Raw genomic sequence first — 23,884 nt, forward strand, 5'->3', positions numbered from 1 at the left:
ACCCACCCATCAGAAGCCCTGTTTATACCTGGTGCTAAAATGCATACTGATATTGTCCACATTTTTTGAAGTTTAGACAATTAAGGCCTACATTCACTCAGCTCAAGCGTTAACCGGCGATAGCCCACTCCCGCATAGCTGATGTTTTGGAGGTGTAACTGCGTTGGAGCTGTCAAATCGGTGAGCAGCAGCTATTGATCATTGTCATGAAGCCACACCCACCCCACTCACATTAGGTCAGAATGAGCAAGTGTAGGCTATATAGAAATAATGAGGATTTCTACCAGCCTAATCAAGGTGTAGATTACATCTCACATTCCAGTGTTCGAACTTGTTAAACAAGGCTGCATGGGATTTCTGTTAATGAGAACTCCAGTGTAGCCAATGGCAATGTCTGCTTTAGGTATAATACCAGGAGCCACTTGTGGATTTGACAGCTCTAACACAGTTCCACCTCTGACACGTCAAAACAACCGCTATGCGGATGTCGGCTAAAGCGGATCTGAGTGTGATCAGATCTTTCTGACCACCTTCGGAAGTAGTCAGGGACGATGAGACTGGTTGAATGAATGCTCAGGGGGCAGAGCTTAGAATGACAGGTCAGTGGTTGGAGATTACAGGTGAGAGTCAAATAAAAGAAACCAGATGTGGACCAGAAGGTCCCAGGTTTTAATCTTGCAGATGCCCGCTCTCAAAAAAGTTATTTATAGCAATGGTTACACCTCGCATTAACATGTGTTTTTTTGTGATCCGATCAAGATAATCCAATCACTATCAGGGACAATCAGAATGTGGACAAGATCAGGATACATTGTTTGCATTCGGTATAAAGGGGCTAGAGAGATCATCACACCAGCAATAGTATTTATAGAAAGTAAAAATTATGTAGACCTTAAAACATATCTCCCCCACATCCTGGCAAATGTCCCCTTATCCCATCTCTCTCTTCCGCTCACATCACAACTTCCTCCAAACACACACTCATACAGGCCTGAAATTACATTTACATTTTAGTCATTTAGGAGACGCTCTTATCCAGAGCGATTTACAGTTAGTGAGTGCATATATTTTCATATTGGTCCCCCTTGGGAAACGAACCCACAACCCTGGCGTTGCAAGCGCCATGCTCTACCAACTGAGCTACAGGGGACTATTACACACGTCTCACATACTCAAATGAGTTTGCGTACAGGGGCAGAGGGGATCTCCCATGGTGCACTGTAATGGAACCTCCAGGTGGTGCCTGATTGGTCCATAGCATGACGTCTCCCTCAGATGGTTTCTGGTTTTCGTTTCTCTGTGGGGGTTGCTGTGATGATTTTAACATATTTTTCGGAGTTTTTGCTCCTCAGATGTAGGGAGACTGAGGAGATTACACAGACATCAGTATAATTTGAATGCAGGTTGAAATAAAAGAAAATGGAATCCACATATTGTTTTGTGAACTGTTTATTCCTCCTGTTTGTCTGTAATAGGAGGCTACGTCCCAAATGGCACCCTATTCCCTACATAGTGTACTGCTTTTGACCAGAGCTGAATGGGAATACGTTACCATTTAGGACACTACCAAAGACTTGCATACCACACCACTCACACAACACACTTCCAGAGCAGGAAGAGGACTATGGCGCCGTACAAATATTCCTAAAATGTACTCCATAAATCCCTTCCATAAAGTATAATCACTGACCTGACATAACATGGTAGGTGAAAGCTATGCAGTGGAACCATGACACCTATCCAATCATGATATGTAGATTAAGTATTCACTCAGGGCCATAGACCTTGACTATAATGGGTTAAATAGAGAAGTAGAGTATCTACTTAAATGTACAGTATTCTTTGATACATATAGATCTATAAACAGTGATCCATAGGTAGGGGAAAACATTTATGTTACCATGGCAATTAAGGCTCTTACCTCTAAACCCTGACCTACATCATGTGCACATTCTCATTGGCCACTACATGAACCAATGACACTGGCCCAAAGCAGATGCATAACAACTGTACAAATGCACCTCCATATATTAATGCCTAATAAGCTAATCCATTACAACACTCTGGGGTGAAGTTTGCCATCGGTACAGATCTAGGATCAGCTTCCCCTGCCCCAATCCTAACCTTTACCATTGGTGGAGGAAATGTTAAATTTACCCAGGATCAGCGTCTACGGGCAACTTCACCCTACTCCACATGACAACATCTGAGGCAACAGAGGTCAAAAGGTGAAATGTGTGCCTTGAAGGCTGATTGAAGCCGTTACATGTTGGCAGCAGCCCATATGAATATACACAGATCCATATAGAAATCTATATATGACAATAGCAGGAATATAAAGGCTTTGAACTAAATCACCATTCTGGTAAGAGCCTTGGTTTCCGTCGATGAGCTACTAGTTCTTAGAATATCCACATAGTTCTTCATCTTCTGTCATTCTGTTTATTTAGTACTTCCAGTACTGGGACAAAATAGTTAGAAATCTTACAACTTGCATGAGCCTGCCTAGAGTGTCATGTGGGCTGGGTTTGCACTTTTGGGAATATTCCATTGGTTCCATCCAGGCAAGGCACCATACAAGCAATCTTATAAATACTATTTGAAGCCAGGTCGGGGCTTGTATTCACAAAGTGTCTCACAGTAGGAGTGCTGATCTAGGATCAGTTATCCCTGCTTATTCATTATGCTTTAGGAGATAAAACTGAACCTAGATCATGGGGGCATTCATTACGTCCTTTAACGGAAACCATTTACCGTTTAAGAACCAAACGGAAGCAAACAGAGCAAATGGAACGAAACAGGGAGGGACCTACCTGAATTCGTCCAATAGAAACGATAGTTTCCATTGCAAAACGTTTTCCGTTCGGAGTAAACAGTTTCTGTTTGCAAAACGTTTTGCAACAGATGAAATGTTTTGCAACAGAATCGCCATAATGAATACACTCCAGCACTCCTACTCTGAGATGCTTTATTGACCACGGGCCCTGATTCTATCTGTCAGTTCTTAATTAACATACTCCAGAAAACAGCGCTCTTTCACTCAGCTGCTGTGTGATCTTCTCCTCTGACTTCACTTCATCATTCTTCTGATTGACATCTGCAAACCTAACAGCCTTCTCCTGTCTGGCCAATGGGACTTTGCCATTCTCCTGCTCTACTTCCTGGTTGAGGTCTGTGGCCCCATCCTCTGTACCCTGGGGGAAGTCTTCTTGATATTCTGTCTCACACTCTCTCTCCTCCTCTTCCGTGTTCCTCTTCTGTCCATCCATCCCTCTCTCCATCACTGGGGACGTGTTCTTTCTCTCCTCTTTCAGCATTTCTCCGGCAGAGTTTTTCTTCGCCTTGTTCAGACCCCTGAGGTTCAACTTCTGAAAGAGAGACATTTTAAAGATATCTTTTTTTCTTTCTTTCTTTAAACTCTCTCTCTCTCTTCAGACACCTGACAAAAACACTACAAAGTCTATCTCGGTGATGCCTCTCTCTTGGAAAGTTAACTGCAAATAATTGACCAAATCTCTGTTTGACTGTAATGTACTAAGAAATGGCTATTATTAGACCATAGAACTGTCCCTCTGAGCATTAACAGAACCAGAGTAGGTCTATCTCAGCTGGGTTATCTACCGCTATATTTAGAAGTATGACTTTTTAATGACACCAACTGTGACACAGCATTGTGTAGGTTACGAGAGAGAGAGAGAGAGAGAGAGAGAGAGAGAGAGAGAGAGAGAGAGAGAGAGAGAGAGAGAGAGAGAAAAGGGTAACCAGTGAAGAACAAACACCATTGTAAATACAACCCATATTTATGATGATTTATTTTCCCTTTTGTACTTAAATATTTGGAACTTTTGTGAGTGTAATGTTTACTGTTAATTTTTTATTGTTTATTTCACTTTTGTTTATTATCTATTTCACTTGCTTTGGCAATGTAAACATATGTTTCCCATGCCAATAAAGCCCTTTGAGTTGAATTGAGAGAGGAAGAGAGAGAGAGAGAGAGAGCGCGAGAGGGAGGGAGAGAGGGAGAGAGAGAGAGAGAGCGTGAGAGGGAGAGAGAGAGAGAGAGAGTGAGAGGGAGAGAGAGCGAGAGATGGAGAGAGAGGGAGTGGGAGAGCAAGAGAGAGCGAGAGAGAGAGCGAGAGAGAGAGCGAGAGAGCGAGAGGGAGAGAGAGCGAGAGAGCGAGAGAGGGAGAGGGAGAGAGGGAGAGAGGGAGAGAGGGAGCGAGAGGGAGAGAGAGTGAGAGAGCGAGAGAGGGAGAGAGGGAGAGAGGGAGAGAGAGAGAGGGAGAGCGAGAGAGAGAGAGAGAGGGAGTGGGAGAGCGAGAGGGAGTGGGAGAGCGAGAGGGAGAATTAGAGTAAAAAATATGGTGAGGAACCTTGAAGTCTTTCCTTTTGCGTTGCAGGGCAGGTCTCTGGAGGAAGAGGATCTGCTTTGTGGACAAGCTGCCATCACTGAGGAGAGAACAATGCTATTAATACTATGTGAATCACATCAGTACTTGCCACACATCTTGTAACTTGATATTAGAACTGTCTCTGTCTTATTCTGGGTCTTTTACTTTTACTGGATCTTGTGATGTGACAAAATGTGAAAGGTAATTGTGTTCCAAATGATGTGCAGTGTTCCAATGTTTGGTATGGTTTACAGCAGGGATGGGCAACTTTGATAGGGGTGGGGGCAACCAAAAGTCGGTAACGCATCATGACGGGCCGCAGTTGTTCATTTTGTGCAATTCTACACATTTTGCCATGGGGTGTAGAGAAGATTTTGTACTTTTATAACTCATTTCATGCAATTCTACTAATTTGCCATGGGGCAGAGAGGGAAATTAGCTGTTTTACAGCAAATTTCCTGCAATTCCACCCATTTTCCCATAGGGTGGAGGCAAATGTTTGCAGTTTCTAATATGATATCTGAGTGGGACTAACTAACAAAGTCAATGGAGGTCCCCCGGACAGTAATTCAACCAGGATAACAAGTTTAGATAGCTGGCCGCTAAACTAACTTTCGCAATAAAAAATGTTAGCTGACATGGGCTAATTGACTGACTATCAGTGACTGACATAACAAGAGAAAAACAAGAGAAAAACTGCTGATGCACCACCAAATTTCGAACTTGCACCTATTCTACTATTCTAACTCGCAACACGAAGTTGAGACCCAGACTGAGTTCCTAAAATAAAAAAAATAAAAAATAAAATATATAAAATATTTATAATTCTTTGGGGGTTGGAAATTGATCCGAGGGCCTTCAAAAAGGGGGCGGACGCCAGTTGCCCATCCCTGGTTTACAGAAATACTGTAAGTATTAGCCAATACTAGGCTGGTATAGTGCCTACTACCTAGTGTTCCTTCCTGGTTTGGACAGTACCTGTTGGTCTTAACGATGGGAGTAGGCAGAACACACATCAGCCTCCAGCCATAGGGAGCCAGAGACTGGAGCAAGGGGATGTAGTCAGTCTTTACCACTACACCCTGGAGAGGACAAAAACAGTGTTACACACACGTCGACAATGGACACACACACACACACACACACACACACACACACACACACTAACATCAACAATGGTCCACTGCTCCACCACAATGGCGTCGTATGAAATGGGTGGAGTTTCTTCTGAGGAGCTCTGAAAGATGAACACACTGTCCACGGAGGAGACCCCGCTGTCTGAAAGAGAGAGAGAGAGACAGAGAGTGAGACAGAGAGAGAGTGAGACAGAGAGAGAGAGAGAGAGAGAGAGAGAGAGAGAGAGAGAGAGAGAGAGAGAGAGAGAGAGAGAGACAGAGAGAGTGAGAGACAGCGACAAAGAGAGAGTGAAAGAGAGAGACAGGGAGAGAGACAGATAGAGAAAGAGAGAGTGAGACAGAGAGAGAGAGACAGAGAGACAGATGCAGAGACAGAGAGAGACAGAGAGTGGGAGACAGAGAGAGAGAGTGAAAGACAGAGAGAAAGAGAGTGAGACAGAGAGAAAGAGAGAGAGAGTGAAAGACAGAGACAGAGACAGGGAGAGAAAGAGAGAGACAGAGACAGAGAGAGAGTGAGAGACAGAGAGAGAGAGTGAAAGACAGAGAGACAGAAAGAGTGAGACAGAGAGAGACAGAGACAGAGAGAGAGTGACAGACAGAGACAGAGACAGAGACAGAGAGAGAGACAGAGAGAGAGAGTGAAAGACAGAGAGACAGAAAGTGTGAGAGAGAGAGACAGAGACAGAGAGAGAGTGAGAGACAGAGAGAGAGAATGAAAGACAGAGAGACAGAAAGAGTGAGAGAGAGAGAGACAGAGACAGACAGGGAGAGAAAGAGAGAGAGACGGAGACAGAGAGAGAAGCGCAACTTCTTCTGTTACAGTTGAATCTCCTCCACAGATTTGGAAGAGATAGAGAGTTGATCCGATCTTGGCTTTGCATGTCCTTCCATGCATCATGCGTGAAGGAACATGGATAAGGCTGAGCCTACACACTTTCCAAGTAGGCCTTTAACATTTTCCCCTAAGTTCAAAAAGTTTTCAGTATAATGCCATGGTAAACACTATAACCTGATGACGTGACAATTATCCTTGCAGGATGGAAACGTTGTTTGTTTGTGAATAAAGGTACGTGGTGAAGCTTATGAGTGTGCAGGCTCTATTTCTTTAAACACTACAACACTAGCCTTGTCCCAGATCAGTTTGTGCTCTTGCCAACTCCAGTGCTCATTGACAAGCCAAACAGTCTGGCCTCTCAGCAATCTTCAAATATGAACATGCTGCCATTAATGAGCTCGAGGAGAACAGAGTGTTTGGCACGCCAACGAGTGACAAGGAGTTGGCATGACAGCACAAACAGACTGACACTCAGGCTACTATAGCACATCACCATTGTGCCAAACATACCATTGTCGTCTCCAAGGTGAAAGAAACCGTCGATGAGGCGAGCTCCACTGGTGAAATGCTGGGTCATGTGATCTAGCCAGTGGGCATCGACCTCTGTCACTAACCCTGCCTCTCTCTGCAGCCCCAGCGGAACCCTGAGGGAGTAGAACCTCAGAGAGCTGGACAGCTCCCCCGTGTGGTTGTAGAGGGCAAACAGCTGCACCCCTACGCACGCACACACACACACACACACACACACACACACACAACACACACACAGAAAGAGAGGCACAAATAATATGTTTTTAAAAATTTTGCCAGGAAATACACAAGACTGAAATGAATCAACATTGCAATATTCAGTACAAACTCCAACTCATGGCAATGCCACATCAGCCGCCTGTCAATAATGTGGTCGAAACAGTAATAGATTCCACACTCACTGCTCTGTGCTGGTGGAGACCCCACAGCCCTCTTATCTCTGTCTGGACTCTTGACCCGGATGTGATTGTTGTTGTTGTGGGTCGGGACTCTGCTGCTCCTCTGATGCTCATCCAGGTCACCGTCCGTACCCCCGTTTCCACGGTTGCACCCCCTCTCAGCCCCGGACTCCGACCCGCGGTCGGCGTTGTCTAGTTCTGGTGACCGGACCAGGTCGTCTGTGCTGTAGAACTGTTCCGGTATCCATCTCTGGTTCTGTGTCTGAGGGATTGGACTCTTTATGTCTCCCTGGCACTGTCTGTCTGCGTCTGGACCACCAAGTCCATGTGTTAACTCTGCCGGGCTGAAGTTTGGTAGTAGAGTCCTGATGAAGTCTGCTTGGCTTTCATTCTGTTGTCTCTCTATACATGTGGTCTCTATTGGGTTGCAGGACTGTAGTTGATCCTGGTCGCCACGGAGTTCAGTTGGGACGTGGTTGTGATTCTGTTGGTCACAGGCTGGATCTATTGGGCTGGGACTCTGCAGTCTCTCTGGTGGTTCTGCTGGTTCTATTGGACAGTGGTTTGGTTGGTCCTCTATTGAGGGTATTCTGACTGGACTGTGGATGTGTTCTCTGTCTGTTGACTCAACTGAAGTAGAGACCTGTGTGTTTTCTACCAGTTCTGTTGAGCTCAAGTCCAGCTCCACCTGACTGGTATCTGTAGGGTTCTGTTCAATTGTTCTGAGTTCTACCGACTTGTATTCTGGTGTTTTCAGTTCTGTGTTCCGGTCGTGTTCTGGTTCTAGGAGGTTCTGGTGGGGTTCCGTAGAGTCTGTAGGGCTGAGTTCTGTTATAGTGGGTTCTGAGCAGCGGGCTGTGGTACTGGCAGGGTGTCTGTGTATGGGGGAGGGGCTGGAGTGCAGGGAGGACAGGTCTTCAGGGTCCATGTGCCCCAGGAAACAGGGTCCCCCACCAGGCTGCTGCAGGAAGCCCACAAACAGCACACCCTGCTCCGCCGCATCCTGGATCTGGACACACACACACACACACACACAGTAGGCAGGTTTCCATTGACCCAGGTTTATTAGACAAAAGCAATGTCGCAAAAGAAATCATTGCAACGTGTGTAATGGAAACTATGGATATAGGACATCAATTTTATCAGTTCGACGGGTGGATTTTAATTTTGTCTATATATTTATTTCAACAAATAATGATCCATACAAGCCATTCAGCTTCATGCAGCGATCTGTCGTTAGGCACGTCAACACACAGGATTGATGGGCGGCTACAGAAATAGAAACGGCCCGGTGCTATATCTATAATTATAAACTAGGTGGTTTGAACCCTGAATGCTGATTCTCTTAAAGCCGTGGTATATCAGACCGTATACCATGCGTATGACAAAACAATTACTTTTTACTGTTCTAATTACGTTGGTAACAAAGTTTATAATAGCAATTAGGCACCTCAGGGGTTTGTGGTATATGGCCAATATACCACGGCTAAGGGCTGTGTCCAGGCACTCTGGGCTGTGTCCAGGCACGACTTTGTGTCGTGCGTAAGAACAACCCTTAGCCGTGGTACATTGGTCATATACCACACCTCCTCTGGCCTTATTGATTAATTCTATGTATTATAATAGTAGGTTCTCCTATGAGCTACAAATCTGGCCAGTGGGGCCTTTGGCTGCCATTGTCAGTCAGCTCTGGTGTACTGTTCTGTGGATGACATGCTTGGTATATTGATTCACACACACAGCCTCATTTATACACTCACCAACACAAAGGCAAATTTACACACTACAGACATTCTGCAAAACATTATTCAAATTAACAGCCAACCTAATCATCCCTAAAGATCAAATATTCTAATGACAAAGGAACCTAATTATCCACTGTGTGTGTCTGTTTGTCATTAGTGTGTGTGTGTCTGTTTGTCATTAGTGTGTGTGTGTCTGTTTGACATTAGTGTGTGTGTGTGTGTGTCTTTCTCCTCTTCCTCACAGAGCTCCTCTGGTTAATTGTCAGTTGATATTAACCCTGACAGTTTGAGAGGGGCTTGTCAGAGAGAACACAGAATGCTAACTACCACACAACAATAATGAGACCTCTTTCCTCATTATCATCCCTCCACCAATCACAATCAACACAATGACAATCAACACACACACACACACACATCCTGTGGGGAGAGACACTGAACAGATACTGTCCACCACTTGAGTCTGTCAAGATTGGTGTGAAAATACAAAATGTATATGTGTGTGTGTGTGTCACACACTCCCACCAAAAGGTTATTATACCTCCTTGACATTTACTTATTCATATTTAGCGTGTACGTGTGTCACAGGGAAGCAGTGCCCACCTCTGCAGTGTGATAAGACCGGTCTCCCTGTCCCGCACTCTCCTATTGGCTCCTGTCTATGGTTCTTTTCAGCTATTTCCTGGCAGCCAGGCTGCTATCTGATTGCTTATTCATGTCATGCTGCCTGACCATATCACATTATACTGAGCCCTGTGCATTTCAATCCAATCACCACTCCCTTTTGTGCTCTGCCTGTTCACATGGAAATCTCCTCAATAAAGGCCTGTTCACTTCTCATGGTCGCTGTAGAATGAGATGAATTCACTACTATACTGTAATACTAAGGTGTTTGTGGTTGTTAAATGATGATGTCACAGCTGATCGTGACATTAGGGGGGCATCTCAATAGTCTAAAGTGGCCTCCTCTCCTCTCCTCTCTCCTCTCCTCTCCCTCTCCTCTCCTCTCCTCTCCTCTCCTCTCCATTGACCTAAAGAATGATACAGGTGTACATAACCAGTAGGGGAAGGAGAAGAGTAAGCAGCATCCAAGGGAAGTAGGATAAGCTTTCCCCTAGTCTCTTTCCTGTCAAATATTAAGGTTAACATTTGGGGAGGAATTCCGGAGTGTAATGTCCCTTTAAGCTCAAATTTGGGAGGAATTTGTTGATCCTAGATCTGTGCCTATGGGCAACTCCTTCCAGAGTGGAGCTGAGTGGGAGTAGTAAGCTGATCCTAGATCTGTGCATTAGTACTAATGGTGACCTTCTTCACGTAGTTCTGGATGACATCCGGGTCGGGGGCCTGTTGACCCGCCACACACACGTCTGTCTCCAGGCGACGGCCCGCCCACTTCAGCTGGGTCTTCTCTGAACTGGAGAGAGAGAGATGAAAGAGGGATGAAGGAAGACATCAGCGGGCATTTAAGTTGCGAACCAAATGGCACCCTATTCCCTATATAGTGCACTACTTTTGGCCAGGGCTCATAGTGGTCCATAGGGCTATGTTCAAAAGTAGTGCACTATGTAGGGAAGAAAGGACTGATGAAGGAGTGAATAAAACTATGGATCATCATGTTTGTATGCTGGAGCCTAGTCATCTGTTGTGCTTCAGGGCAATTCTAACATGTTCAGACAGCATCTATAACACATCTATACCATGATCAGACAGCATTTATAACACATCTATACCATGATCAGACAGCATTTATAACACATCTATACCATGTTCAGACAGCATCTATAACACATCTATACCATGATCAGACAGCATCTATAACACATCTATACCATGATCAGACAGCATTAATAACATCTTCAGACAGCATCTATAACACATCTATACCATGTTCAGACAGCATCTATAACACATCTATACCATGTTCAGACAGCATTAATAACATCTTCAGACAGCATCTATAACACATCTATACCATGTTCAGACAGCATCTATAACACATCTATACATTTACATTTACATTTTTAGTCATTTAGCAGACGCTCTTATCCAGAGCGACTTACAGTTAGTGATTACATATTTATTTATTTTTTATACTGGCCCCCCGTGGGAATCTAACCCACAACCCTGGCGTTGCAAACGCCATGCTCTATCAACTGAGCTACATCCCTGCCGGCCATTCCCTCCCCTACCCTAGACGACGCTGGGCCAATTGTGCGCCGCCCATGAGTCTCCCGGTCGCGGCCGGCTGCGACAGAGCCTGGATTCGAACCAGGATCTCTAGTGGCACAGTTAGCACTGCGATGCAGTGCCTTAGACCACTGCGCCACTCAGGAGTGGTTATAGATGCTGTTCAGACAGCATCTATAACACATCTATACCATGTTCAGACAGCATCTATAACACATCTATACCATGATCAGACAGCATCTATAACACATCTATACCATGTTCAGACAGCATTTATAACACATCTATACCATGTTCAGACAGCATCTATAACACATCTATACCATGTTCAGACAGCATCTATAAAACATTTATACCATGTTCAGACAGCATTTATAACACATCTATACCATGTTCAGACAGCATCTATAACACATCTATACCATGTTCAGACAGCATCTATAACACATCTATACCATGTTCAGACAGCATCTATAACACATCTATACCATGTTCAGACAGCATTTATAACACATCTATACCATGTTCAGACAGCATTTATAACACATCTATACCATGTTCAGACAGCATCTATAAAACATTTATACCATGTTCAGACAGCATTTATAACACATCTATACCATGTTCAGACAGCATCTATAACACATCTATACCATGTTCAGACAGCATCTATAACACATCTATACCATGATCAGACAGCATCTATAACACATCTATACCATGTTCAGACAGCATTTATAACACATCTATACCATGTTCAGACAGCATTTATAACACATCTATACCATGTTCAGACAGCATCTATAACACATCTATACCATGTTCAGACAGCATCTATAACACATCTATACCATGTTCAGACAGCATCTATAACACATCTATACCATGATCAGACAGCATCTATAACACATCTATACCATGTTCAGACAGCATTTATAACACATCTATACCATGTTCAGACAGCATCTATAACACATCTATACCATGTTCAGACAGCATCTATAAAACATTTATACCATGTTCAGACAGCATTTATAACACATCTATACCATGTTCAGACAGCATCTATAACACATCTATACCATGTTCAGACAGCATCTATAACACATCTATACCATGTTCAGACAGCATCTATAACACATCTATACCATGTTCAGACAGCATTTATAACACATCTATACCATGTTCAGACAGCATTTATAACACATCTATACCATGTTCAGACAGCATCTATAAAACATTTATACCATGTTCAGACAGCATTTATAACACATCTATACCATGTTCAGACAGCATCTATAACACATCTATACCATGTTCAGACAGCATCTATAACACATCTATACCATGATCAGACAGCATCTATAACACATCTATACCATGTTCAGACAGCATTTATAACACATCTATACCATGTTCAGACAGCATCTATAACACATCTATACCATGTTCAGACAGCATCTATAAAACATCTATACCATTATCAGACAGCATCTATAACACATCTATACCATGTTCAGACAGCATCTATAACACATCTATACCATGTTCAGACAGCATCTATAACACATCTATACCATGATCAGACAGCATCTATAACACATCTATACCATGTTCAGACAGCATTTATAACACATCTATACCATGTTCAGACAGCATCTATAACACATCTATACCATGTTCAGACAGCATCTATAAAACATTTATACCATGTTCAGACAGCATTTATAACACATCTATACCATGTTCAGACAGCATCTATAACACATCTATACCATGTTCAGACAGCATCTATAACACATCTATACCATGTTCAGACAGCATCTATAACACATCTATACCATGTTCAGACAGCATTTATAACACATCTATACCATGTTCAGACAGCATTTATAACACATCTATACCATGTTCAGACAGCATCTATAAAACATTTATACCATGTTCAGACAGCATTTATAACACATCTATACCATGTTCAGACAGCATCTATAACACATCTATACCATGTTCAGACAGCATCTATAACACATCTATACCATGATCAGACAGCATCTATAACACATCTATACCATGTTCAGACAGCATTTATAACACATCTATACCATGTTCAGACAGCATCTATAACACATCTATACCATGTTCAGACAGCATCTATAAAACATCTATACCATTATCAGACAGCATCTATAACACATCTATACCATGTTCAGACAGCATCTATAACACATCTATACCATGTTCAGACAGCATCTATAACACATCTATACCATGTTCAGACAGCATCTATAAAACATTTATACCATGTTCAGACAGCATTTATAACACATCTATACCATGTTCAGACAGCATCTATAACACATCTATACCATGTTCAGACAGCATCTATAACACATCTATACCATGTTCAGACAGCATCTATAACACATCTATACCATGTTCAGACAGCATCTATAACACATCTATACCATGTTCAGACAGCATTTATAACACATCTATACCATGTTCAGACAGCATCTATAACACATCTATACCATGTTCAGACAGCATCTATAAAACATTTATACCATGTTCAGACAGCATTTATAACACATCTATACCATGTTCAGACAGCATCTATAACACATCTATACCATGTTCAGACAGCATCTATAACACATCTATACCATGATCAGACAGCATCTATAACACATCTATACCATGTTCAGACAGCATTTATAACACATCTATACCATGTTCAGACAGCATCTATAACACATCTATACCATGTTCAGACAGCATCTATAAAACATTTATACCATGTTCAGACAGCATTTATAACACATCTATACCATGTTCAGACAGCATCTATAACACATCTATACCATGTTCAGACAGCATCTATAACACATCTATACCATGTTCAGACAGCATTTATAACACATCTATACCATGTTCAGACAGCATCTATAACACATCTATACCATGTTCAGACAGCATCTATAAAACATTTATACCATGTTCAGACAGCATTTATAACACATCTATACCATGTTCAGACAGCATCTATAACACATCTATACCATCTTCAGACAGCATCTATAACACATCTATACCATTATCAGACAGCATCTATAACACATCTATACCATGTTCAGACAGCATCTATAACACATCTATACCATGTTCAGACAGCATCTATAACACATCTATACCATGTTCAGACAGCATCTATAACAATTTCAGACAGCATCTATAACACATCTATACCATGTTCAGACAGCATTTAGAACACATCTATACCATGTTCAGACAGCATCTATAACAATTTCAGACAGCATCTATAACACATCTATACCATGTTCAGACAGCATTTATAACACATCTATATCATGATCAGACAGCATCTATAACAATTTCAGACAGCATCTATAACACATCTATACCATGTTCAGACAGCATTTAGAACACATCTATACCATGTTCAGACAGCATCTATAACAATTTCAGACAGCATCTATAACACATCTATACCATGTTCAGACAGCATCTATAACACATCTATACCAGGTTCAGACAGCATCTATAACACATCTATACCATGTTCAGACAGCATCTATAACACATCTATACCATGTTCAGACAGCATTTATAACACATCTATACCATGTTCAGACAGCATCTATAACATCTTCAGACAGCATCTATAACACATCTATAACATCTTCAGACAGCATCTATAACACATCTATACCATGTTCAGACAGCATCTATAACATCTTCAGACAGCATCTATAACACATCTATACCATTGTTCAGACAGCATCTATAACATCTTCAGACAGCATCTATAACATCTTCAGACAGCATCTATAACATCTTCAGACAGCATCTATAACACATCTATAACATCTTCAGACAGCATCTATAACATCTTCAGACAGCATCTATAACACATCTATAACATCTTCAGACAGCATCTATAACACATCTATAGCATCTTCAGACATCTATAACATCTTCAGACAGCATCTATAACATGTTTAGACATGTTAAACCAGTCAAAGGTTTTTGATGACAGCCTCCTGGGTGATAGGAGAGGAGGAGGAAAGGAGAGGAGGAGAGAGGAGAGAGATGAGAGAGGAGAGAGGAGAGAGATGGAGAGAGGAGAGCGATGGAGAGAGAGGAGAGAGATGGAGAGAGAGGAGAGAGATGGAGAGAGAGGAGAGAGGAGAGAGATGGAGAGAGGAGAGCGATGGAGAGAGAGGAGAGAGATGGAGAGAGAGGAGAGAGATGGAGAGAGAGGTGAGCGATGGAGAGAGGTTAGCGATGGAGAGAGGTGAGCAATGGAGAGGAGAGAGATGGAGAGAGGAGAGAGATGGAGAGAGGAGAGTGATTGAGAGAGGAGAGAGATAAAGAGAGGAGAGAGATGAAGAGAGGAGAGAGATGAAAAGAGGAGAGATGGGGAGAGGAGAGAGATGGAGAGAGGAGAGCGATGGAGAGAGGAGAGCGATGGAGAGAGGAGAGAGATGGAGAGAGGAGAGCGATGGAGAGAGGAGAGCGATGGAGAGAGGTGGGAGATGGAGAGAGGTGGGAGATGGAGAGAGGTGGGAGATGGAGAGAGGAGAGAGATGGAGAGAGGTGGGAGATGGAGAGAGGTGGGAGATGGAGAGAGGTGGGAGAAGGAGAGAGGAGAGAGATGGAGAGAGGTGGGAGATGGAGAGAGGTGGGAGATGGAGAGAGGAGAGAGATGGAGAGAGGTGGGAGATGGAGAGAGGTGGGAGATGGAGAGAGGTGGGAGATGGAGAGAGGTGGGAGATGGAGAGAGGAGAGAGATGGAGAGAGGAGAGAGATGGAGAGGAGAGAGATGGAGAGAGGTGGGAGATGGAGAGAGGAGAGAGATGGAGAGAGGAGAGAGATGGAGAGAGGAGAGAGATGGAGAGAGGTGGGAGATGGAGAGAGGTGGGAGATGGAGAGAGGTGGGAGATGGAGAGAGGAGAGAGATGGAGAGAGGAGAGAGATGGAGAGAGGTGGGAGATGGAGAGAGGTGGGAGATTGAGAGAGGTGGGAGATGGAGAGAGATGGAGAGAGGTGGGAGATGGAGAGAGGAGAGAGATGGAGAGAGGAGGGAGATGGAGAGAGGAGAGAGATGGAGAGAGGAGAGAGACGGAGAGAGGTGGGAGATGGAGAGAGGAGAGTAATAAAGTGATGGAGAGATGAAAGGAGGAGAGGAGAGGAGGCCTCATGGTTCCCCTCTCTTTGCACATTGTTCCCCTCCGGTGGGTGCTGATGATACAATCAGCCGTCTCCACGGTGACAGGTGCCACTTGGCAGGAGGGGCATAAAGGAGCAGCCAAGCACCCAACTGTGTGTGTGTGTGTGTGTGTGTGTGTGTGTGTGTGTGTATGTGTGTGTGTGTGTGTGTGTGGGAGTGTGAAAGAAAAAGATGATGTATACATTTCCCCATCTACACATATGCTTCAAGAATTCCACGGTTGAGAATAGATCACTCCCGAAAATCCCGGGAAGAGAATAGGATTTTGCTTCCATTTCACAGATTCTGTGGGTGGGAAATTAATTCCGATGAGGCTCCTGCTGGTGAGAAAGGTATTACCTAACTATGTGTCTCTATGTTCTGTGTAGCAGTTATTGAATGAGGGAAATGAGAGTGTATGTATGTGTGTGTGTGTGAGTGTGTGTGTGTGTGGGAGTGAGTGAGACTATGTGTGTGAGTGAGTGTGTGTGTGTGTGTGAGTGTGTGTGTGAGTATGTGTGTGAGGGAGTGAGTGAGACTATGTGTGTGTGTTTCCGTACCTGTGTGTCTCTCTGATGAGGATGGCTCTGTGTAGCTGGCGTTGGATGCGTGCGGGCCTGGGGCCACAGGGGTGGACGAAGGGATGGACAGCCACCAGGACAAAGCCCTGACCGTACAGCTCCCTCACCTGGACTGGTAACTCTCTCACTGACGACAGACACAGCACTGACGACACAGACACCTCTGGAGAGAGAAAGAGTGTGCATGTGTGTAAGTGAGTGAGTGATGAGTGAATGTGAGTGTGTGTGTGTGTGTGTATGTATGTGTTAGAGTGAGAGAAAGCGTGTGTGAGTGGTAGACACACAAAGACAAAGATGGAGAAAAGGAGACAGGAGAATATGTGTGAGAGGGTTATGATTAGGGGAGAGAGGGTGTTGGGAGAGAAGAGGGGGGGCAGAGAGAGAGAGAGAAGAGGGGACACTGGGGGGAACAGAGGGGGGACACACAGAGAGAGAGAGAGAGAGAGAGAGAGAGAGAGAGAGAGAGAGAGAGAGAGAGAGAGAGAGAGAGAGAGAGAGAGCGAGAGAGAGAGAGAGAGAGAGAGAGAGAGAGAGAGAGGAGGGGGAACAGGGGGGCCAACACAGAGCGAGAGAGAGAGAATTCTAGAAATACACCAACTAATGCATGTAGGGCAGAATTGGGCTGCTTTCCAGTGGTAATGAAAGTACAAAAAAGATCATTACAATTTTGGCTACACCTGAATTCAAGTCCAAATTCAAGTCTCCAATTTAAAGCACTTCAAACCCAAGAGCTGAGCCCAGAAACGAGCCCTCTCAGTCAGCTGGTGTTGGACCTAACCAACCAAGCTGATACCAGCACTGCTTCAAAATAAAGAATTCAAATAAACAAAATCATGAGCCAATCAGATGACTCATATTTACAACATTGAAAAAACAAAACAAAATCCCAAAGCCGACTAAATTGCTATCTGGCTCTGAACAGAGAATATGAATTGGCTGATTATCTCTACTCTGTCAGAGATATGAAGCAGAGACAGATCCTTACCAAGTACAGGCTGAGTGACCACCAATTGGCAGTTGAAACCGGCAGACATGAAAAGACATGGCTACCCAAAGAGGAGTGTGTATGTGGTCACTGAACGACAGGGGAGGTAGAAACAGAGATGCACTTTCTCCTTTACTGTGATAAATATTCCTCACCAAGAGATTCATTATTCACAGAAATTACTATATTTATTCCAAATTGTAACTTATTAAACCCAGAGGAAAAACAAAAAATAGTCATGGGCGAAGGAGGCAACGGCTCTGTATTTGCCTGCCATAGCCTGAGGGACACTGAATAATAACATCTGCATAGTAAGCAGTAACTTACTTATTATTAGTATTATTACATTTTAGTCATTTAGCAGACGCTCTTATCCAGAGCCACTTACAGTTTTTTAGTGAGCGCATACATTTTCATACTGGCCCCCCGTGGGAATCGAACCCACAACCCTGGCGTTGCTATTATTATTATTGTTATTACTATTATTATTATTGTGATTATTATTCTAAATAGTAGTGGTACGGGTAGTAGGGGGGACACAGAGAGAAAGATAGAAGAGGGGGAACAGAGGGGGGACACAGAGAGAGAGAGAGAGAGAGAGAGAGAGAGAGAGAGGGGGAAAAAGAGAGAGAGAGCGAGAGAGAGAGGGGGGAGAGCGAGAGAGAGAAGAGGGGGAACACAGAGAGAGAGAGAGAGGGGGAGAGAGAGAGAGAGAGAAGGGGGGAACACAGAGAGAGAGAAAGCGAGAGAGAGAGAAAGCGAGAGAGAAAGCGGGAACAGAAGGGGGACGGACACAGAGAGAGAGAGAGAGAGAGAGAGTGACAGAGAGAGAGAGAGAGAGAGAGAGAGAGAGAGAGAGAGAAGAGTGGGAACAGGAGAGGGGGACACAGAGAGAGAGAGAGAGAGAGAGAGAGAGAGAGAAGAGTGGGAACAGGAGAGGGGGGACACAGAGAGAGAGAGAGAGAGAGAGAGAGAGAGAGAGAGAGAGAGAGAGAGAGAGAGAGAGAGAGAAGAGGGGGGGGACACAGAGAGAGAGCGTATTGTTTAGATATTATAGTTTGAATTGAAAAATAACACATTGGAATATTCATGCTAAATCTGCCGCTGATTAAACCGTAACTCATGTTTTAAGATGGTAATAACATGGATCATTTTGAGAGTCTCATCTTTACATAGAGTGGAGCCCTAACCATTCGGACACTACAGACGTTTACGTCTCCTGGTCTGACAAACACTGCTGTAGCTCTGCCACTTTCCACCGCAGATGCCGAAGGGCGACATCGGCGGATGCAGTGGATTGAGACGCAGTTATTTCTAGCTTAAACAGACCGATTTTGTTGTGGATTTTTTTATTATGTTAATTAGCGTGGCCGCGTCAATCGACTCTAGGGGTTTTGGTTAGGACACGCGCACATACACACACACAGTGCACACAAACAGGAGTAAAGCACTTCTGCTTCGCTCTTCCAGGGGCTGTGTACAATAGCTCTCCCACAGTGCAGTGTGCTCTTGTGTTTTCCTGTGTGTGTGTGTGTGTGTGTGTGTGTGTGTGTGTGTGTGTGTGTGTGTGTGTGTGTGTGTGTGTGTGTGCGAGCTCTCTTTCTCTCCTTTGGCATTGGGATAGCAGGGCTTAGCTGTGATGATGTCTGTATGAGCGTGCAGTATTAGTGCTTACAGCTAGCAGGATCAGCTCATGGTTTCCTCCACTACAGAACACAATGGAGAGAGGAGCCATTCGCTTCAATGGGACTGGAGGAGAGCTTATCATATAGGCTCTAATCATCATGGTTACCCCCAAGGGAAATATGCTGTGTTTGTGTTTCAAATAGTAATATCCCATGATGTGTGTGTGTGTGTATATATATATATACATACAGTGGGGAGAACAAGTATTTGATACACTGTCGATTTTGCAGGTTTTCCTACTTACAAAGCATGTAGAGGTCTGTCATTTTTATCATAGGTACACTTCAACTGTGAGAGACGGAATCTAAAACAAAAATCCAGAAAATCACATTGTATGATTTTTAAGTAATTAATTTGCATTTTATTGCATGACATAAGTATTTGATCACCAACCAACCAGTAAGAATTCCGGCTCTCACAGACCTGTTAGTTTTTCTTTAAGAAGCCCTCTTGTTCTCCACTCATTACCTGTATTAACTGCACCTGTTTGAACTCGTTACCTGTATAAAAGACACCTGTCCACACACTCAATCAAACAGACTCCAACCTCTCCACAATGGCCAAGACCAGAGAGCTGTGTAAGGACATCAGGGATAAAATGTAGACCTGCACAAGGCTGGGATGGGCTACAGGACAATAGGCAAGCAGCTTGGTGAGAAGGCAACAACTGTTGGCGCAATTATTAGAAAATGGAAGAAGTTCAAGATGACGGTCAATCACCCTCGGTCTGGGGCTCCATGCAAGATCTCACCTCGTGGGGCATCAATGATCATGAGGAAGGTGAGGGATCAGCCCAGAACTACACGGCAGGACCTGGTCAATGACCTGAAGAGGGTTGGGACCACAGTCTCAAAGAAAACCATTAGTAACACACTACGCCATCATGGATTAAAATCCTGCAGCGCACGCAAGGTCCCCCTGCTCAAGCCAGCGCATGTCCAGGCCCGTCTGAAGTTTGCCAATGACCATCTGGATGATCCAGAGGAGGAATGGGAGAAGGTCATGTGGTCCGATGAGACAAAAATAGAGCTTTTTGGTCTAAACTCCACTCGCCATGTTTGAAGGAAGAAGAAGGATGAGTACAACCCCAAGAACACCATCCCAACCGTGAAGCATGGAGGTGGAAACATCATTCTTTGGGGATGCTTTTCTGCAAAGGGGACAGGACGACTGCACCGTATTGAGGGGAGGATGGATGGGGACATGTATCGCGAGATCTTGGCCAACAACCTCCTTCCCTCAGTAAGAGCATTGAAGATGGGTCGTGGCTGGGTCTTCCAGCATGACAACGACCCGAAACACACAGCCAGGGCAACTAAGGAGTGGCTCCGTAAGAAGCATCTCAAGGTCCTGGAGTGGCCTAGCCAGTCTCCAGACCTGAACCCAATAGAAAATCTTTGTAGGGAGCTGAAAGTCCGTATTGCCCAGCGACAGCCCCGAAACCTGATGGATCTGGAGAAGGTCTGTATGGAGGAGTGGGCCAAAATCCCTGCTGCAGTGTGTGCAAACCTGGTCAAGACCTACAGGAAACATATGATCTCTGTAATTGTAAACAAAGGTTTCTGTACCAAATATTAAGTTCTGCTTTTCTGATGTATCAAATACTTATGTCATGCAATAAAATGCAAATGAATTACTTAAAAATCATACAATGTGATTTTCTGGATTTTTGTTTTAGATTCCGTCTCTCACAGTTGAAGTGTACCTATGATAAAAAATTACAGACCTCTACATGCTTTGTAAGTAGGAAAACCTGCAAAATCGGCAGTGTATCAAATACTTGTTCTCCCCACTGTTTACATACAGTATATATGTATGTGTGTGTGTGTATGTATACATACAGTTTATATGTATGTGTGTGTATATATACATACAGTATATATGTATGTGTGTGTATATATACATACATACAGTATATATATATGTATGTGTGTGTGTGTATATATACATACAGGATATATATATGTATGTGTGTGTGTATATATACATACAGTATATATGTATGTGTGTGTATATATACATACAGTATATATGTATGTGTGTGTGTGTATATATACATACAGTATATATGTATGTGTGTGTGTGTATATACATACAGTATATATGTATGTGTGTGTATATATACATACAGTATATATGTATCTGTGTGTGTGTATATATACATACAGTATATATGTATCTGTGTGTGTGTATATATACATACAGTATATATGTATGTGTGTGTGTGTATATATACATACAGTATATATGTATGTGTGTGTGTGTGTGTATATATACATACAGTATATATGTATGTATGTGTGTGTGTATATATACAGTGTGTGTGTGTGTATATATATATACAGTGTGTGTGTGTATATATATACAGTGTGTGTGTATATTGTGATGTCACGAGAGGCTGTGTCCTGGAGGGACGTTACATCCCCCTGAGGTGGCTGCAAACCCAGACAGCTATGGCTCCATCTGCTGGTATGGTCGGGAACTCCACCCCTCTATGGCCAATCTTCCCACGCAGCTGAAACAAATGAGGGGCTCTGGGAAGAAGAGAATTGTGTTATAATTTCGTTAGTTGCCGAAGACGGTTAATAAAATCCTTGTTTTGGTTGAACCTGGTCTCCCTGCACTACTTGGGCAATCCCGCTGGAAGCTGTGTAGCCTCTCGTGGCATCACAGATGGTGGAGAATACGGGCACGCTCAAGCGTTAATAGTGCATGTCAGAGGAGGATACCGAAGGTTTGATCACCCAGTTTTCCAAGTTGGCCGTAGGCTCCCCGCCAACTGAAATGGAGGACATATTGAAAGCCCTTGTTGCTGGCCAGCAAGCCCAGATGCAAGCAAACGTGGCTCTCTTGGAGGAGCAAAAGAAAGCCAACCTTCTGAAGGCAGAGGAATTGCAGTTGCAGAGACAGATGGTTGTCCAAAATACCCGCCCAATAAAGGCAAGTGACTTTATATCTAAGATGGGAGCTACCGATGACATTGAGGCATACCTGCATGCATTTGAGGCCACGGCCACTAGGGAAGCCTGGCCCAAGCAACAGTGGGTTGGTCTGTTAGCCCCCTTTCTAACCGGGGAATCGCTGAATGCTGTCCGGGACCTGGGCCCTGACCAGGTTACTGACTATGATGCCCTGAAGTCTGAGATCCTCAGCAGATATGGACTCACAAAGTTTGGTATGGCCCAGCGCTTTCACAGTTGGACCTTCCAACCAGACCAACCTCCTCGGGCGCAGATGCATGAACTTGTCCGAATCGCAAGGAAATGGCTGGATCCGCAGAGGAATACAGCAGCGGCGGTGGTGGAGGCCGTTGTGGTGGATCGTTACCTACGCGCCCTGCCTTATGAGGCAAAACGGTTCATCAGTCAACAGGCCTTGACCACGGCTGATCTGACCGTGGAAGCTGTGGAAAAGTACCAGGCCACAGCGGAGATGCTGAATGCTTCCCGAAAAGACCCCAGGAGTGCGGCCCCACCACAAATGGGAAGGACCCGTCCAAAGGACCCCAAGGTCTCGAACCCAGCCACGTCAGGACTTATCCCGGCTCCAGGGGGAGCCAGAAACCAGGCGGGTCCAAGAAGAGTACACCAGGAGGGGGAAACTCGACAGTGTTACCGGTGTGGGGAGATGGGACATATCTCCTGGCAGTGTGGGAAACCAGCCGATGAACCTATGCCCACTGCGGAGTCCTCCAGCTCAGCACCCACACACCGTGTTGCCTCGCTCTTGGGAGTCGTAGATGGCGGCCCAGATCGACCCCCCCACCTGCCCGGTAACTGTGAATCACCATGATGTGGAGGCCTTACTGGATTCTGGTAGCCGGGCCACCCTGGTGCGTAAGGATTTGGTGGGCCCAACGTGTCTGACCCCGGGGAAAGTCCTCCCAGTTTCCTGTGTCCATGGGGACACCAGAGAATACCCCATTACTGAACTTACAATGACCAGCACACGGGGAACCATACACACGACGGCGGGGGTGGTTGATTCCCTCCCGTTCCTGTCCTAATTGGACGAGACTGCCCAGCCTTTTACCCACTCTGGAGAGAGTCTCAGGAGAGGATAACCCGAGTACCTCGGAAACGGAGAGGCAAGACTCATCCTGGGAAGGCTCCGGTGCAATCCTCCGAGTTACTCACTCCCGCCCGGGCTCTGATAGGGATGGCAGGTGCCCAGACC

The 23,884-nt window shown here is 44.4% G+C and overlaps 1 protein-coding gene across 1 annotated transcript in view; it reads right to left on the reverse strand.

The window, feature by feature from the left end:
- Positions 1 to 1,083: 1,083 nt before the first annotated feature.
- The window catches only part of rftn1a (raftlin, lipid raft linker 1a), a 52,205-nt gene continuing 29,404 nt past the window's right edge, over positions 1,084 to 23,884 (reverse strand). The window contains exons 3-10 of the mRNA XM_045222013.1: positions 17,017 to 17,200; positions 10,342 to 10,450; positions 7,295 to 8,300; positions 6,873 to 7,076; positions 5,560 to 5,669; positions 5,370 to 5,473; positions 4,374 to 4,449; positions 1,084 to 3,368 (exon numbers count right to left, since the gene is read on the reverse strand). Coding sequence (XP_045077948.1) covers positions 3,009 to 3,368; positions 4,374 to 4,449; positions 5,370 to 5,473; positions 5,560 to 5,669; positions 6,873 to 7,076; positions 7,295 to 8,300; positions 10,342 to 10,450; positions 17,017 to 17,200 — 2,153 coding nt within the window. The 3' untranslated portion in view covers positions 1,084 to 3,008. The remainder of the gene's footprint in view (positions 3,369 to 4,373; positions 4,450 to 5,369; positions 5,474 to 5,559; positions 5,670 to 6,872; positions 7,077 to 7,294; positions 8,301 to 10,341; positions 10,451 to 17,016; positions 17,201 to 23,884) is intronic.

The sequence above is a fragment of the Coregonus clupeaformis genome, chromosome 8 (assembly GCF_020615455.1).
Source record: "Coregonus clupeaformis isolate EN_2021a chromosome 8, ASM2061545v1, whole genome shotgun sequence".
NCBI classification, from domain to species: domain Eukaryota; kingdom Metazoa; phylum Chordata; class Actinopteri; order Salmoniformes; family Salmonidae; genus Coregonus; species Coregonus clupeaformis.